The 18,195-nt window shown below is 38.7% G+C and overlaps 5 protein-coding genes across 6 annotated transcripts; 1 reads left to right on the top strand and 4 right to left on the bottom strand.

Moving 5' to 3' along the window:
* Nucleotides 1–554: 554 nt before the first annotated feature.
* Nucleotides 555–5,133, bottom strand: LOC103958406 (glycine-rich RNA-binding protein RZ1C). Of its 2 annotated transcripts, none has more exons than XM_048565396.1 (3): nucleotides 4,930–5,133; nucleotides 1,039–1,544; nucleotides 555–932 (listed from the first exon to the last, which is right to left on the bottom strand). In XM_048565396.1, the coding sequence occupies exons 1-3, from the start codon at nucleotides 5,038–5,040 to the stop codon at nucleotides 707–709; spliced, it is 843 nt and encodes a 280-aa protein (XP_048421353.1). In that variant the 5' UTR covers nucleotides 5,041–5,133; the 3' UTR covers nucleotides 555–706. The 2 variants fall into 2 exon arrangements, with proteins under 2 accessions (XP_048421353.1, XP_048421354.1); XM_048565397.1 differs by lacking the exon at nucleotides 4,930–5,133 and adding an exon at nucleotides 1,825–2,229.
* A 1,288-nt stretch (nucleotides 5,134–6,421) lies between these two features.
* LOC125468786 lies at nucleotides 6,422–6,814 on the top strand. The gene has a single exon (XM_048565245.1). It carries the CDS (start codon nucleotides 6,422–6,424, stop codon nucleotides 6,812–6,814), a length of 393 nt encoding a protein of 130 aa, XP_048421202.1.
* Nucleotides 6,815–7,443: 629 nt separating this feature from the next.
* On the bottom strand, nucleotides 7,444–11,245 carry LOC125468869 (protein SEEDLING PLASTID DEVELOPMENT 1-like). Its single transcript, XM_048565465.1, has 9 exons — nucleotides 10,510–11,245; nucleotides 9,977–10,191; nucleotides 9,743–9,893; nucleotides 9,424–9,615; nucleotides 9,083–9,245; nucleotides 8,725–8,969; nucleotides 8,314–8,490; nucleotides 8,043–8,204; nucleotides 7,444–7,922 (listed from the first exon to the last, which is right to left on the bottom strand). The coding sequence occupies exons 1-9, from the start codon at nucleotides 11,002–11,004 to the stop codon at nucleotides 7,620–7,622; spliced, it is 2,103 nt and encodes a 700-aa protein (XP_048421422.1). The 5' UTR covers nucleotides 11,005–11,245; the 3' UTR covers nucleotides 7,444–7,619.
* Nucleotides 11,246–12,481: 1,236 nt separating this feature from the next.
* Nucleotides 12,482–13,492, bottom strand: LOC125468785 (ACT domain-containing protein ACR10-like). The gene is made up of 3 exons (XM_048565244.1): nucleotides 13,463–13,492; nucleotides 12,752–13,036; nucleotides 12,482–12,619 (listed from the first exon to the last, which is right to left on the bottom strand). The coding sequence occupies exons 1-3, from the start codon at nucleotides 13,490–13,492 to the stop codon at nucleotides 12,482–12,484; spliced, it is 453 nt and encodes a 150-aa protein (XP_048421201.1).
* A 437-nt stretch (nucleotides 13,493–13,929) lies between these two features.
* LOC125468868 (receptor kinase-like protein Xa21) lies at nucleotides 13,930–17,871 on the bottom strand. The gene is made up of 2 exons (XM_048565464.1): nucleotides 14,688–17,871; nucleotides 13,930–14,512 (listed from the first exon to the last, which is right to left on the bottom strand). Exons 1-2 carry the CDS (start codon nucleotides 17,752–17,754, stop codon nucleotides 14,169–14,171), a joined length of 3,411 nt encoding a protein of 1,136 aa, XP_048421421.1. The 5' UTR covers nucleotides 17,755–17,871; the 3' UTR covers nucleotides 13,930–14,168.
* Between the last annotated feature and the right edge of the window lie 324 nt (nucleotides 17,872–18,195).

Below are 18,195 nucleotides of genomic sequence, written 5' to 3'. Positions count from 1 at the left end.
TAGTTCAACCTGAATTGGGAACCACACACCACAGTAAAAGTTGACCAATAATTTTTTTTTTTTTTTTCTAACACCACCCCAGTGGTACTAGGAAATTTTGTTGAGCCGGAAAAAGAAGTTACACATTTTATTTTGTCTGGGTATATCGATACATTTTTACATTAAGAGGTGCGAGAAATCGGTTAAACCGCACAAAAAGCAACATAATTTGGTATTGAATTCGTCATCCACGAGATTAGAACTTAAGACCTCTCACTTCCAAGTGAAGAGGAATACCACTCGACCGTAGTACCGAATGACAAAAGAAGTTACACATTTGACTGGTATATTACCGTAGGATTCAAACAAATGTTGATATCCGTGGGGTTAAATATTCAAAACAGAACCATATGAAATTCAACAAGAAATAGAAAAGATGGAAAGCAAACACAAGACAATACATATCAATATGTGGAATAAAAGAGCAAGAAAATGACTTCACTTTCTTTTTATGTAGCTTCATTTGTTGGCCAATCAACCAGAAAGAAGGGGGGATGACTGAAGAGAGTAATAAATATTATGGAACAGGAAAATACTGAATTAAAATGCATATCATCCATCAATCCTACATTAAAATTGCAATCTCAACGTCCCACATCAAGAACCTAAAAGAGTATAAACAGCTACAAGTTTCATAAAAACAGCCGAGCCACCCAACGGCAGCACTTTAGTAACGGTCAAATGACGATGGGCGCCCTCCCCTGCTAGGGCGGTCATAAGGACCTGGCCTGCTTCTGTAATTGTCGTCTCTCGCAGGCCCTCCACTAGCATATCTGTCGCCTCCTCTTGGGCCACCGTCCCTATCATAGCCTCTATCTTTGCCATAACCATTCTGAGGGTAACGATCAGAACCACCGTACCTGTCACTTGCAAAACGATCACCAGCTGGGTACCTACAAGGAAATGTCAGAGAAAGTTGAGGTAAAATGGATTTTGTTTGTTATTATTCAGAGCAATCATAAATGAGAAAGGAACAATTGGTAAAGCAGTCACTAATACCTGTCACTAACATAGCGATCACGGCTCCCATATTTGTCATCTCTGCTGTCAAAACGGTCCCTGTCTCCATAGCGCCCTCCATCATAACGATCATCCATGTAGCGACCGCGGTCTCCACCAAAACGATCCCCACGGCCACCAGCCCCAAACCTAGAATGTGATGAAAATGAACCTCCACCACCTCTTCCACCACTTGCTGAAGGGCAATCTCGGGCCCAATGTCCTGGTCGCCCACACTTGAAGCATTCATCTTGTCCAACAGGTCTATCTCCTCCCCCATAGTTTCTCCTGCCACCAGACGAGTAACCACCGCTTCTATAGCCATGGTCAGAATCCTCTCCTGCTCCTCCCCCTCCCATTTTGGGTTGAGCTTTGTTCACAGAGATTATGCGATCACCAAGCTCCCGCCCATGCATCTCCCGGATTGCATCTTCCATTGCTCGCCGATCCCCAAATGTAATAAACCCAAAACCTCGAGGTCGGTTTGTATCTCTTTCCATCATGATCTATAAAAATACCACATTAGCCATTTCATATAAATGAAATTCATCTATATTAACCAAAAGTGAGACAATAATCTATAAAACTACTCCCAGGAGTTCACAACCAGGAACTAAACGCAACTTGCCTCACCCAGCCACAGATCTTGCTAAGAAGCTGGAAGAAGAATTAATAGACAGGGAACACAGAATACGAACACAAAATTTGAGAATGAGATATGAATTAGCAATGTATATTTAGCACACATCCTAACTGGTAATTAAATTTAACAAATTGATAACTTACTTTCTCTTCGTTACTATGGATAACAGATTGAACCTTGTTTCAAACTGAAAAATTTCTGATAACTATAGAGGAATCACTTCTGATCTTGACTTCTCACAAAATCCAATAAACTATATCCAGCATAAACTGATACCTACCCACCACAAAGTCAAATGCGTCTACTCTCAAACAGTTGCATTCAAATTCAATTGGTCATCGGTGCTTGCAGTAGCTTTGTGATATGGTTAACTTCTCACTGATCCTTAATCCCAACATGACTACCAGAAATTACGATATTACTACACACACCAGGCAAGCATCCATCTTGTATTCACAAAAAGAATGTTCTCCCAAATGTCTCAAAGGCAGCAATTGCAATATTTGATCTTTCCACTATTCAAAACAAGCCACATAGAACACAAAAAGATATCAAGGTGTCCTAAAAAACTGTGTTCATTTTGCAGACCACAACCAACTCGATCCATAATCACTCATTCTCATAGTGTTTCATTAAGTTTGAAAAAGAAACAAAAATCAGTCAAAGACAGCAAAGATGCTCCATCCAATTGTCAGCTCAAAATGGCAGAACTGTTGAAAACGATGATTATCTCTTTCAACCAGAAAATTTAGACCTACTAAACTCATAAAAGATACCCCAGAGCCATGGAGATCCATGTTCTGACAACCTTTTTTGATGGAGGATGTTCTGACAACTTTTAAGTACTTGCAATTATCAGACCACTGCCTACTAAAAACTCCACATCACTGTGCCCAAAGATGAAATGCCAACGGGTAGAAAGAGAGAGAAAAAATGTGCCCATGCCCACTCCATATACCAAGACTCCAACTTGGAACAGATTCAGATTTTCGGATACTGAGGTGGCCAAAAGTACTACTATTACAACACCAAAGTTATCGTATCTTAAATCAATACTGGAACTACAGATGAGCTAAGCAGCATCCATATCTGGTGTAGCGTTGATGTTGCTGAATTCATCTTGCCAAGCGAACCTCAATTAAACACTGTTTCTGGAATCTGAAAAGACTGCTAGTGATCCGGATGATGTCTCATGAGATCCACTGAATGGATAGCATAAATGTGCTCGCAAGTGACAAGACCGAAAGTGTGTTGGAAGCTTCATGATATATGTAAATAACTTTACCAGGTTTAGATTGTTGAGTTCATAACGCACTAGATAAACTTATTGCATATAATATTTGACCATGAAAATCTTTTGAAACCCCTTAAAAAAAATTGGACTAGTTTGAAAAATAAGAAATTCTACTCAGAAGGCTGAAAAGAAGGCTCAGACTTCATGAGCACTCCACAATAGCAGGATGAGAGGACCTCATTGACACGATGTTTGGATTGACTAATTCAGACTTGATTCTTTGCAGCCTCATCCAATCAAACTCAAAGATCAAGCATAACTAAAAGATCAAGCATCAAGGATATAACATATCTGAAGAACAACTAACAAGAGACAACAAAAATCTCTAATTTAGCAGTCGCTAAGAAAACTGCATAACCTATATGACAACAAATGACGAGTTGACAGTATATAAACTTCTGAATTCTATGAACCACAAAAACCAAAAAAAAAAAAAAAAAAAAAAAAAAAAAAAAAAGGAACAAAGGAACATAGATGAGGACACTCTATTCAGCTCAAAATGCTCTCAGAAAACAGACACATCCTTCACTATCGACACATTTTGAGTCCAAACGATACGAAATATGGCCAAACCGTTGAGAGCATTAGTTCTAATAAGATAAAAACCGTTGTTGAAGAAAAAGTAAAAACATCCCTTGATCAAACAATAACCAAGTCAAACTTAGGCTGCAGAGCCACAGAATCCAAACAGAAATATACTTCCTACAAAAAAGATAAACTTCTCAAAGTTGTCATATCTTGTGAGTTGATGATTCGTCGGCCCACCCTCAAAGCCTTACTTATATACCGAAGTTCCAAGACTATCACAACCACAGATCTTTTCATCAATAAATCTTGTGGATCCCAACCACAGATCTTTTCAACAGTAAATCTTTGTACAGCAGATGAGACTAAGCAAGCAGTTAACTGGGCTACTTTGAACTCAATTCCACACATCCAGATACCATCTGCCTGTGTAATATTTCCTGCCTTGATATTTCTTAATCATCAGCTATAACTAGTCCCAAAAAATCACATCAAGCTTCAGCAACTCGAAGCAACCACTCAAACAAAAATATCTCTACGAAAACCCATACACGTACAGCATCAAAAGATTTTAACCGGCATTCCAAAAAGACATGAAAAGAAATAAGGAGAATTAATACACAGTGAGGACAACAGAAACTATCGAAAGAAAAGGATAAAATCAAAATAAACATACGTAATCGTAGTTACACATACACATGTAGAATTAATATCAATGCTCCTTGTAAATGTACAATCAAAGATATGCTGAGGTCAGAATCACATAACTGACAATTAAATATCTCATTAAGTAGTTTATTTGTTTCATTTGTTTTCGCTCAAGAAGGGCACTTCATACAGAAAATAATAGGGTAAAACAAGCTCACGGAACATGTGGAAAGAGCATGATTTGAAATTGATAATCAGGATCAATCGACCAAGTAATAAACATGCAGTATAGCCATAAAAAACCATTGTCTAAACTTCCTACCTCAAACCCAAAAGCTTCTGTGAAGGTTCAACCAATTTGTACTTCAAATATCTTGGGCAGGCAGGATATAAAGTTAATTCAAACAAAAGGCCCGAATTGACGAAAATTTTTGCAACAAAGATTTTGACTGTTTCTTCTAAAATCAACTAAATGTGTATATATAGGGTCAAATTATAGCCTCAAACTGACTAAAAAATTTGGGGCTTTTTCACCTCTTAAAACCCTAAATTCAAATTTGTTCCATACCAGCAAAAATATAAAAAGAAGTAAAACGATAAGATCTTTCCATATAGTTTGCAAGCAAAGTAAAGCAGCTGAAACCCAAAAATGCATGCCCTCTTTCAATTGACACAATTGACAGAAAAATAGGATTGGAAACAGTTAGGGTTCATATACAATTATGATTTGACTGGATGATTAAGCATCGAAAAACAAGCTAAAAAAAAAAATTGAGGGTACCTGAGCTTCAAGAACTTTGCCGAAACGTTGGAAAGCGCTTTCCATCTGACGCTCCGTGACGTCCCACGACAACCCGCCCACGAATATTCTGTACTCTTCCTTCCCTGCCATCTCTCTCTCTCTCTCTCTCTCTCTCTCTCTCTCTCTAGTCTACTGTGTGATGAGCCAAACCCTAACCGCTTCGTATTCTTGTATCCTATGCTGCTACTCCGATTATTCCCTTTTTACTATTTTGGGTTATTTATTAGTATGCCCCTGTGCTTGGACGAAAATCTCACTTTATCCCTCTCAATTTGCAACTGAATCACTTTCACCTGGCCTCATGTTCTTTCATCTCGCTTGTGTGATAAGTATAGTACGAGTTTTAAAATTAAAATTTAAAAGTAAAAATAAAACAAGATTAATAAAATTATAGATGAATTGTCAATTTAATTCCTAAATTCTCATTTCAGTGAAAATTAAGTCCCTAAGCTTTTTTGTTTTTTTTTTCAGAAAAATAAGTCCTTAAATTATAAAAATCTGCCAATTAGATCCCTAAATATTATTTTAGAAGTTACTATATTCAATTTTCCGTCAATTTAAGTCACGTTACTTACATGTGATACACATTGGATGATAGATTGGTAGTTTTTCAATAAAGAAATAGTATATGAAGTTAACTTTGGAGGGTAATTGGTAGTTTTTCATAAGAAATAGTGTAAGTTAATTTTGAAAGATAAATTAAACGTTAGATTCGCAACCTATGTGAAATGTAAAGGGTTTATAGGCTAGAAAATGATGGTATTACATTCTAAAGTGTGTCAATTGACTTAAGTAGACGAAAATTTTGATAAAATAGCTTTGAATATAATAATAGGGATGAAATTAGCAATTTTTAATGAATTTATGGACTTATTTTACTGAAAAAAATAATTCAGAAACCTAATTTTCACTGAGGTGATAATTGAGGGATTAAATCGGCATTTCATCCTAAAACTATTACTCTCCCATAAATCTTCATCAGTTTTGAATCATTCGACAAAAATCCAAACCCTACTAAACCTAGCCCAAAAACAACCAAATCAAAATTTCAACATTACTGCCATACCTCTAATATACTTATTACTTAACCAAGTTAAAACTACAAACTGACTTCATCTTTGGGTGATGTCTAATTAAAGGTAAGCTTCAAACTAGAGCATGACTGAGTAGGTTTATTAATAACATTGATATGAGTTGTTTGTTCTGTAAAAATAATGAAGATGATCAAGAGCATATCTTTTTACAGTGCATTGCTAGGCAAGTCGGGAACTTGGCTAATGATGATTTGCTGAGATATACTCTAGCTAGTAACAATGTGGTGGATTGATTGAATACCCTCCCTCATAAGGATGGGAGGGAGTAAAGTACTTTTGGTAAAGCTTTAATGATCCGCAGGCAAATTTGAAATGAGAGAGATGGTATAATTTTCAAAAGCGAGAATCGCATTTGTAACCAAACTTACATTAGGGCAATGTCGGTTACAAATGAGTTCTTTAAGGAAAATGTCATTTGTGGTGTTCGAGTAGGAACCATGAGTTCGAGCGACACTACTAAATGGTGTAAGCCGTCTCCTCCCTTTGTTAAAATCAATTTTGATGGGTCGGTCATTAACTCAGTTGCAGCTGGAGGTTTTGTGCTTAGGAATGAGTTGGGGAACCCTCTGATTGCGAAAGCTTTAAACTTAGGCCATAATACCATTGAAGTGGCTGAGGCCTTAGCACTCCAGGAAGCTATCTGTTGGGCGAAGAGGAAGAATTTCTCTCATATTATCGTCGAGGGTGACTCAAAGGTAATTATTGATGTTGTTCAAGGGAAGTGCAAGATTTCTTGGAACTTGAGATCCATCCTTGAGGATGTCAACTGAGCGCTTTTCAGGAATTTAGGTGGTGTCATATCTTTAGAGAAGTTGACTTTGTGACCGATGCTTTAGCTTTTATTGGTATCAAGTCTGTTAATCTTCATATTTGGGATGCCTGTATTCTAGCCAAAGCTTCGAATGCTCTGTTGTTTGATGCTTCTGGAACTGGTTTAAATCCATAAAAATTAATTTTTGCACTTCTGCAAGATCTGTTTCACAAGCCATGTACATTTCAAAATTCTAGCAATTCTGCAAGATCAATTTCAAAATTTTCGCACTTTTACAAATCAGTTTCAATAACTTTTCTCACTTTTGCAAGGTCAATTTCAAAATTCATGCATACGAATCAATCAAAACCTCAAAATCAAATACTTAAAAAAAAATACTGAAATAAAAAACTAAAAATTTAAAGTCCAAATCATTCTTAGAATAGATAAAAAAAAAAAAAACACTCATAAATCTAGAGAACAATATGAAAAAGGAGGAGAGGACGGAGAGAGAAGTATGAAGAAGAAATAGGAGAGGGAAGGACGACGACGAAGGAAGAGGAGAGAGACAGAGAAAATGTGTATTTCACTTGTAACTTGAGACCTGACTTACTGCACTAGTAAACAGAAAACAAAAGAAAAAAGATCTGATCGGAATACACTATTTCGTTGAAGATGAAACAACTACAAAGAGCTTGTTACATTATTCGAAATAATTACATTAAATGAAATACATAATTTCCGCGACTATACATGAAATGAAATGGCCTATCAACCAGTGATTGAAATATGTTACAGTTTGAGGCTGCAATCTGCATCCATTTTTATTCAGATAAAAATGGCAGCCTAGGTACACTGGTTCCTCCACCTCCGCTGGTTAGCGATTTGGAGTTAATCACCTCCAGAAAACTTGAACTGGATTTAACACGTTTTGGAGCTTTCTTTTTGTTTAATCTCATGGGAAGAATCTGCAACCTCGGATTCATCTCGGTGCCTGAATTTTCAGCCGCCAACTGATAACTTTCCACTAGCTCAAGCTGTCGAGCGATTATTTCAGAGCGTCTTGGGAGAAGCTCTACTGGCTCTCCACCAGGAATCACAATGTACTCAATCGCTAGTCGAACCTCCTATCACAAACAAAAGGAGAAACTTTGTATTAAGCAGGTGATGTAGGTAAAAATTGTGTTGTAGAATGAACTGAAACAGTTTACAGACTGAAAAGGGAAAAATTGGGAACGGAAATGTACCTCCAATGCATCAATCTCTTCCAAAGATGGTTTTCTTTTCGGGGCATCATCTTCAATTTCAATGTCGAAAGAACTATTGACCATCTGCTTTGGCAAAGAGCCAACAGATTCCATTTCAAGAATCATCCGAACTGCCTTGACCATTTGTGCCATGGTATTTAACTGGAAAGAAAAATATCTGAATGAGCCATGGCGTTTGTACTATACAAGAATATATAGACATACAAATACAAATAGTGAATTTTCAAAAAACGAAAGAAGATGAGACTACCTTCATGACAAATACAGGCAACTTGTGGAACTTCGCAACACTGCGGATCCATGGGTTTTGTTTCATTTCAGAGCTGGATGCTATTATTGCATCAGCTGTTCCGATATCGTCAGTCATTTCTATTTCATCTTCAAGCCCCATTACCTTTGCTACTTGTAGTAGATCAGCTTCAAGAATCTACAATACATCAATATAATAGAAATGAAGTTTTTATTTTTAAAATCAACCTCATAAAAACTATCTACCATTCAACAGCAACTTGGCAAAATTAATGAAGTTATTCTTCTCAACTCAGCCACATAGTCAACACATACGATAATATATGACCTTTGCTCTCACTTTAAATGAGTGCGGGCTTGAAATTTCCAATAGAAATGCATAGTGAAGCATATACAAACCTAAGTAATATACCTTGTATATATATACACAAACTGGCGAACTCCTCTTCTTCACAGATTTTTTACTGCTGAATTTTTTTGACTGTTTAGGAGAATGATCTAGATCTTCATCATCATACTCTATACCAGAGGAATCAATGTCTTTCTTAAGAGTAAAATCAGACACTTCTAGATAATTCTTTTCAGGTAGTGAGATAGACTTGCAAGAGCCATTAGCATCCGCATCAACACGACGGATTTCAAAGAGAGGAGATTTTCCTACAACCAAGAAAGATTTCAAATTAAAATAATAGTTGCCCAAACAATTCAGTTGTAAGGTAAATAAAGCGGTTAAGACACTGGGATGCTCCAAAGAAGAAAGTGCAAAATACCAGCCAGTATAGCATCAACAGTTGCATCTAATCTGTGATGCACACGAAGTTCCGTTTTAGATATAATCTCCACAGCACATGTAAATGTAGGAGGCCCCTTTCTTTCAAGAATTGTCTTCTGCACCTTCCTTCTTCTTGCTTCTTCATCACCAAGGGTCACACTCTGCATTCAGATTAAAACTGCTTTTGGTCAATAAATCTGCGAAAGCCTTATTGGTATGGTCTCTCAACACAATATCCACAGTGTTAACGCTCTGTCATATATGACTCCAACAAACAGAACCAATAGATTTGTATACAACTATTAAACGATAGAGTTGATGAGTAGCATGGCTTTGCACCTCTATGCCGCCAACAAGGATCTGTAGAGAAGGGTTCTTCATTATGTTGTCTATCGTCATTCCATGGGCAGTTCCAACTAGTTGGACTCCTCTTTGAGCAATCGTACTGGCAGCCAATGCTTCAAGTTCTGTTCCAATTTCATCTATTATGATGGTTTCGGGCATATGATTTTCCACTGCCTCAATCATAACCTGCACAAAAGTTCGAAAGAGGGCAAAACGATGATGTGGGTGAAAGGAAAAAAAGCACAAACTTCCTACTTGCAAACTAAAGCAACAGTTGGAGATAAAAAGCAATAGAATTTTTGTCAACACTCACATTATGTTGCATATTGACATTAGGAACTTGCATCCTCCTTGCACGACCTATTCCTGCGTGAGGAACATCTCCATCTCCACCAATCTCATTAGATGTATCCACAATCACAACACGCTTCATATGATCATCTGCCAGCATTCTTGCAATTTCTCTGCACGGACAAATTCATATCATGTTTATGTGTGATGCCAAATTGGAGAAAATGCATTTCCTTAAACCAGAAGTAGGACATACCTGATCAAGGTTGTCTTTCCGACTCCAGGAGGACCAATGACCAAGATGGAACCTCCGCCCTCAACCAAGTCGCTTATGATCTCAGCACTACCTGAGACAGCTCGTCCCACCCGGCAAGTGAGGCCAATGATTTGCATTTTACGGTTTCGAATAGCACTTATCCGGTGTAGTGAATTGTTAATACCCGAACGGTTGTCATCTGAAAACTCACTAACCTATAAAAAAGAAAGTAGCTTTACATAAGAAACACATAAATAAATACTTACATCTTCCTCGACAAATATACCAACTACATAATATTTAAAAATTAAATGACGTTGATCAATCCATTTGAAATACAAAGTTAATAGCTTTTTACCAATCATTAGCATGACCAATCACACGAAGGTCCAAAATTAACAGTTTGATCAAGCATTAAACAAATAATCAAACCAGAAAGACAGCCACTAAACACCGAATTGAAGATTGTCCAAATAAAATTATTTCATGCAAATATGACTTTAAGTCTCAGTCTGCATAAAAATGCTCCATACCTTCGATACAGCGTGCCGTAGATCTTCATGATTCACCGGCTTTTCGGAGATCACCCAATCACCGGAAGGTAACCTCGCAATCGGACTCCTCCCCAAATCCATCACAACCTCAACGAGCTCGCCAATCTCCTCGTGCCTGTATAGCTCACTCCTCATCCTCAAAGGCAACAATTCAAGTAACATTCCCAGCTCCGAACCTGCCTCCGGCTGCGACGTGGAAGGCGGATTCGAATTCGGAGACTTCGAAACCAACCCATTTCCGGAAAAGAACCGATCGGACGGCCTCCGAATCTCCGGGGACGGAATCCATGGGGTGGAGGATTTGGACGAAGCAACCGGCTTACGCCCACCACTTGTTCGACGAAACGTCGAAGAGACTGCGGAGATGAATTTGGAGTTCTGGAGGTAGCAAAGGGTCGAGATTGGGATCTGGTTTGCCGATTGCCATGAGCTCTGCAGATCAACCAGCACGAATTGTGAGCTCAAAGCTCTCATTTTTTTTTTTTTTTTTTATTTACAAAGAGGCTCCGATTTTTTTCTTCTTTTTTTATGGTTGTAGTTTTTGAAGAGTGGAGTTCGTGATCTTGCTTTCCGGTGTGTGTCCGGATTGGAGAAGATTCGGAGGTATCTCCTCCGCGATTGGAGTTTTGGAGGGAAAGTGGGACCGGCGAAGAGCAACCCAACAAACTTTTAACGACCGTTGAAAGCTAGAAGTTCAGTCACGTGGGGCTGCGTCACCGGCCACACATACTTTTAAAAGCTGTTGCTTTTGGAACTCTATTGAAAAATCATTATTTCCTTTCTTGCACTCAAAAAATTGGGCTTATTTATAACGGAAGTATCATTAGCACGTCAGAATAGTTATTTTAACATTTTTTTAGTGAAAACGAAAAGCCAATAGATGGCTATTCTGAAGTGCTAACGATAATCTCTTACTCCATTTTGGTTATATTATAATTGTAGTCTCAAGTCTGGCTTCTAAATTTTGGGATTACTTTAATTTCATTAATTGTTCGACAAAATTAGCAAATGATTGACCAATGTGTTTAAATTGAACGTCTTCGTTTTCAAAAGTGTAGAACACCTCGTAAGTAACCGAAGCGTTCTAAATTTAATTGAAAAAACTAAATCATAGTACTTAAATTGCAACAATTAGTAAATTACAGACGAAAAATGAAACCATATGAACCGAAGTGAGACTTTTACACAAACTGCAAGATCATAATCATTGTCTAGACTCATATTTTACCTACTAATACTCAAGGTATATGCTTTTTCTCATTCACTTTCTTGAGGCATATACAAAAATATATATGTATTGCGTAACACGCTTCGGGTCACAATCGAACGATCTGAATGGCAAGAAGGATGGACTTTCTTTGGCTGCAGAATACAGAGAAGTATTTATGGTCCCCTCCCCTATCTCAGTTTCGTATTAGGTCAACTTTTGAGACTTTGAAGCAAAATCAGAACCAAAACACAGATCAGTTAGCCGTGCAAGAATGGTGCAGGCCACCGACAAAGACTACTCTTGCTATGTACCATGCCTATACTCCATATGCAGCATAGCAAGAGCCATCTTGAAATCACGGTGGCTTGCCTGGACGGAGAAACTCATCCGACTTATAACTAATAAACCATTCCTCAAATTTGATCTTCTACCAACAGGTCAAATTGTGATATAGTCTATAATGATAGATTAGATAGAGAGAATTCAGAAAATAATGAAGACGAATATGATGAAATACTGAAACATTTGTTACCTAAATATGCCAGAAGCTGAGACTGCCGAGCGTCTTTCATTAGCAGTGCAGGTTAAGACGGAGGTTTTGCAGTCCATTAGCTCTTTTATTATGCGCCTATTGATTTACCGGGTGGCATCCTGCCGTGGTAGAACTCGGTGCTTAAGAAAATATGTTGTACACTCTACACTGTACAGCGACGGAAGCCAGTAACTAATTTGGCATCCAATCTATTCCCAACCCATCAATTTGTTTCTTACACCGTCCTCAATTTTGTTCCTTGGCACTAGAGAACCTACTCCTTCATCTAGTAGGATACTGTATACCTCCCACTCTCGATCTCGGTTCATGTGTCTGCCTATCTTAACCTGAAACAATGAAAGCACAATGAATCGTAGAATGAGAATCAAACTAAAGCGGGAATCGTTCCTCTCAATTGGCCTAAAGGAAATTACAATGAACTAGCACAAGATATTCATAAGATCGGTTGGAGCCAGTACCGCAAAGATGCATGTTTGTAGAACTTCGAGGGCCACTGTGATATCATAAAAGACAAGAGGACGACCCCTGCAAGACAACTCAACGGGGTTAGCAACCAGCAGCTCAGTGTCTGGACCACGGCTCACCCCAGCCACTCGAAGAGGACGCAAAAGCTCAATTCTCAAGCGGGAACATAATGCATTTTGCTTGTTGGGGTCAACAATGTTCTTGCCATCTGCTTGCGTTATGAACAAGTCCACCTCGTAGTTTCCTCTTGGGTTAGCATAGAATCGTCCATAACGAACCTGATATTGAGCAAGAATATTCAATAGAATCACCATTTTAAAATAATGAACCAGACATTGAGCAAAAATATTCATAACTGATATAAAATCTAAATAGGTTGTTACCAAAGATCAGACCTCAGGTAACAAATAAAGTATACAGAAGTTCGATTACTAAGAATCCCTTCTAAGTATGATTTCACTGAGGAGTCATCCACGATTCAATAATTTTTTTTTTAAAATTGCTACAAAAGAGTATACTGCATACATCCAGTATTGAAACTTAATAAAACAAATTAATTTTCTGCGAGCATAAACTTGTAATCAATATATTAGATGAGTGATGATGACAATTGGCTTTCTTATAAAAATGGTTAATTTTGAACCAGAATCAAATCTAAAAGTTTTTCATTCCAAAAATTTTTCTTTTTAGCTTAATGGATGTACCTGAATATTGTAATCCTTCAGAGTTCTCATGATGTCATGTATTAGACTTTTATGATCCTGGCAGAAGATTTGAACAAGTGTGTGAGATGGGCTAAGGTGATTGTCCACAGTTACGGAAATGGGCGTTGGAGGCAACAGATCTGTTTAGGAATCTGCCGGGCAGCTCTAAACTGAACAATTCCTCAGTAATAGCAGAAGGGAGATGCAGAGAACCCTGTGAACATGCGGTAACTTCTGATCCTGCCAATTCAATTTCGCAACTTCACAAGGCATTTCCTAAAACAGCCTTTAGAGAATAAATCGTTTCATCTTGTCTTCTTTTTGTATGAAGTTCTCTATTTGAAACGGAAGAAAAGAACAGTTATTTCACTGTATTCTAGAAGGATCTGGCGCTAGTTGGGTTATGGGCCATGTCTTTAACAGAATGAATCAACAAGAGAATCAAGAAAAATAAAAGTGTGCAAAAGGAGAAAAGAAGTATTCGGATGTTATTTCCTTGAATTATGGAAAAACATACATGTTCCTTGAAACAAAGTGAAAGGTTTGCAAAATAGAAAGATGATACATATTGTAAACACGAAAATCTTGTGAAATTTCGATGTCTACACGTATACAGAACCAACAGTAGGAAATAAAAGTTGAAAAAACAAGCAAAATACACACAAGGACTGCCAAGTCAATCTCATGGACAGCAAACACACTGTCTCTACATTTCAAGTGCTGATTTTATTTTTATGAGCTTCCGTAACACATCTTTGATATCCATTCTTTCCTCTGGCACTTCGTCGGAACATCTCAAGCCGATGTCCATGATTGATAAAATGATAAGTTTTGTGGCATTCATCTCTCTTCCCTCTTCTGTGCTCAATAAACCAATATCCACTACTCCCAGAATACCGTCAGGGAGCGACGCATTTATCCATTTCCTCAGGGTCAGTTCTTCCGTAAACATTCCATCTGTTGGCCTTTTTCTTGCAATTATTTCAAACAACATGATTCCGTAGCTATACACATCACCTCTTGTTGACACTTTTCCTAATGAACCATACTCTGCCAAAACACGTTCATAGTAAAGCTATTATGACATGTACGTATGCGAATACGCAAAAAACACAAAAGCAGTGTGGAAATCTATATACGCAAAAAACATCTAGCACGGTTGTAATTAACCAATAATTGATCGTTTTCCCGGCTTCCGGTAATAAACAAAAGTAAATAGATTTACCTGGTGCAACATAGCCAAGTGTACCGAGAGTTCTGGTTTGTGTTGCATCCTTGTTTCCTGCCAAAATTTTAGCAAGACCAAAGTCCCCCACATGTGCAACCATGTCTTCGTCAAGAAGGATGTTGCTAGGCTTCAAATCACGGTGCACTACAGGCTCTAATTGGCCTTGATGGAGATATTCTAAAGCTGCTGCAACATCGACCAACACGCTCACTCTTTGAAAAAGATTTAGACAATGATTGCGAGAGTACAACCACTCCTCGAGGCTACCATTAGACATGTATTGCAGCACCAAAGCTCTTACATCTGGACTCGAGCACGTAGTTATAACCTTAACAAGATTTCTATGTCGTATTGCTCGCCATACCTCGCATTCTGCAATGAAACTTTTCAAGGAACCTTCCATTTGCATATTTAGAATTTTGACAGCAACGGTTGTCCCATCGGAAAGACTTCCCTTGTACACAGAGCCAAAACTTCCGGCTCCCAGAAAGTTGCTTTCAGAGAAATCATTTGTAGCACAACGGAGTTCATGATATGATATCATTCTATGCCCTGGAGCCATTGACAATTCTTCTGAACTTGGAACACTTGCACTTGTTTTTCTAGACTTTCTCCACATAAAAATGGCAGCTATCACAATCAAAGTTGATATCACAGCCGGAATAGCATATTTGAGGAAATAATGCGCGGTCTTTGAATTTCGAGTGCTAAGATTCTTGCAAGGTTGGACTCCAAAACCTGGTCTCCCACAGAGTGCTTTATTCCCCAAAAATGATTGGGCAGTGAAGTTAACAAAAGGTCCAACTGATGGAATCTCTCCAGAGAGTTGATTAAAAGAGAGATTCAAATACTTGAGAAATCTGAGTATTTCTAGAGACTTTGGTATTGGCCCAGACAGATTATTGTATGACAGGTCTAAAATTTCCAAACCCTTCCCAAAAGTATGTGGAATAGATCCGATGAACAAGTTGTTGGACAAATTTAGAGAGTTTATGCTTTGAAAGGATCCCAAGATGCTCGGAATGTCTCCAGAAATTCGGTTCCATGACAAATCTATCATCTCAAGGACATTTGACATTCTCAAGTCAGGAGGTAAGTATCCACTCAAGGAATTGAATGACAAATCTAGGAACAGGAGGTCTTCAAGGTTCCATAAATTGACTGGTATTGATGAGTTCAGTTTGTTGGAATTTAGGAACACTCTTTGAAGGCGTCTGAGGTTTCCTATGCAACTTGGGATCAATCCACCAATAGTATTGCTTGCCAGTGATAGCTCAGCCAGGTTCCCGATATGACATAACTCCTCCGGAATGAAACCTTCAATCCTGTTGTTATCGAGATACAAGATTTGCAGATTCTCGAATCTTCCAATTGATGGAGGTATTTCTCCACTGACATTGTTGCCGGTCAAGGCAAGAATGGTCAAGTTTTTCAACAAGGAGCTCAATGTCTTGGGTATACGACCCTTGATTTGGCACAGCTGTGCATACAACTTTCGAAGGGAAGAGGAAGAAGAAAAGTTTCCAGAGTGATCCGGGATGATGCCGTTGAGGGGATTTTCACTCACAACTAATGTTTCCAACGAGCTGCTACTGAATAAGGAAGAAAGGAACCTAAGCTCAAGAACTCCAGGTTCTCCTGTTAACTTATTTGCTCCTAAAACAAGAAACTTAAGGTCTTTTAAGTTACCAAGATCCATGGGAACTGGTCCATGGAGCAAGTTGTAGCTACAATCAAGCATGGTAAGCTTACTAAAATTTGAAAAGTAGGACGGGATATTTCCAGTGATTTGATTGGTTGAAAGCCCGAGGGTTTCAAGGTTAGGACCCCAAATCCCTCCAGTATATGAAGGGAAACTTCCAGTAAGGGCATTATCCCTTCCGGCGATGTCTGTTATGGTGGAGATATTGAAAATTTCTGGGGGTAAAACTCCGCTCAGCCCATTACCGGCGAAAAAAAAAGAGACTAAACTAGGAAGACGCCCTACGCCACTAGGAATACTTCCCTTGATGCTATTCAATTCCAAACTAAAGTACTTCAAGTTGGACATGTTACCTATGGTTTGAGGAATCTTACCGGTTAGGTTATTACCACCAAGGTATAAGGTTTCAAGATTTTGCAGTCCCCCAATTTCTTCTGGAATACTTCCGGTTAACCTATTGTATGATAGAGATAACAACACAAGACTTTTGCACTTGTATATTTTACTAGGGAACGGGCCACTGAAGCTGTTGCCAGAAAGAGAAATTTCTCGGATATTAGGCCAGTAGTGGCAAAGATCCCCGGGAAGATTTCCGAAAATATTGTCATTTGATCTTAGATAAATAAAAACTAGAGCAGACAGGTTGAGGAGAGTAGAGGGGAATGAACCTGTGAGGCTGTTTTGGTCCAAGAACAATTCATGTAATGTTGAAATGTTACCCAAAGATGCCGGAATTCCACCCGAAAGATTGTTTGCGGTGAGATACAGTTGCTGAAGCACGGGTAAAGAACCCAGCTCTTTGGGTACGAGACCGCTGAACATGTTTCTGCTAAGGTTTATGACCTTGAGCTTCTGGCAATGCTGTAGGGTTGGAGGGACGTTTCCTTGCAGCTGGTTGTCCTGAAGTGCTAGTATCCTCAAGCGATGTAAACGACCGATTTCATGTGGCAGGAATCCAAATAAGCTGTTGTTCTGGAGACGAAGCGAGACGAGGAAAGAGAGGTTACCCACGTGAGGAGAAATCATGCCATGAAGATCCATATAGGAAAGGTCCAAGGCCGTGACTCTTTGCCTGCGCTTACTGCAAGAGACCCCGATCCAATCGCAAAAGCTTGCTCTAATGGTCCAATTACCGGCTAGGACACCATTGGCAGGGTAAGCGAGTTGAGATTTGATTGCCAGAAGAGCATGTTGATCGGTATCGTTGGAAAACGATGCGGAAGACGGAAGAAAACACAAGTAGTTTACCAGCAACACAAGTCCGACGAGGAAGAGAGTTTGTGAGTTTTCCATGGTAAATGACCAAGTTTGTGAGTTGTGTATCATCTGCAGCCATTTTTTTTCCTGGAAAGTATTTGACATTTCTCTCTTTTTGCATTTGCATCGCCGCCAAACCACCAATTCACCATCAAGTTTCCAATCAGTATTGTTCCTTTTTTCGGGTCAACGATAACGGACGGATAATTCCAAGTATCTATCTCTTTGAACAACTCCTTAACCAGTCTCCATGTCAAGGCTTTTGCATAAAATATAAAATGAAATACGTCATGTTACACCACGTAACAGCATGAAGGCCGTGCATTTCTAATCTTCCAATATAGCAAGCGCCCGCCGTGAGCCACGAATGAAGAATCAATTAAGCCAAGGCTTGAGCCATCAGAGAACGATGAGAGCTGCTGAGAAAGCTCGCGAAAAATGCGGTACCTGGCATCACGGTACTTCTCCACCTTAGGATCTTTGGATGGATGGATCACCCGCCCAGTGCCCAAGATGATTAACTAAATCATAAAATGTCATTGTGAA

Source organism: the organism of the source record quoted next, unplaced genomic scaffold (genome assembly GCF_019419815.1).
Source record: "Pyrus x bretschneideri cultivar Hongxiangsu unplaced genomic scaffold, Pyrus_bretschneideri_v1 Contig4, whole genome shotgun sequence".
NCBI lineage: Eukaryota > Viridiplantae > Streptophyta > Magnoliopsida > Rosales > Rosaceae > Pyrus > Pyrus x bretschneideri.
Note: the sequence above shows the minus strand (reverse complement) of the source record. Positions and strands in the feature narration are given on the sequence as shown.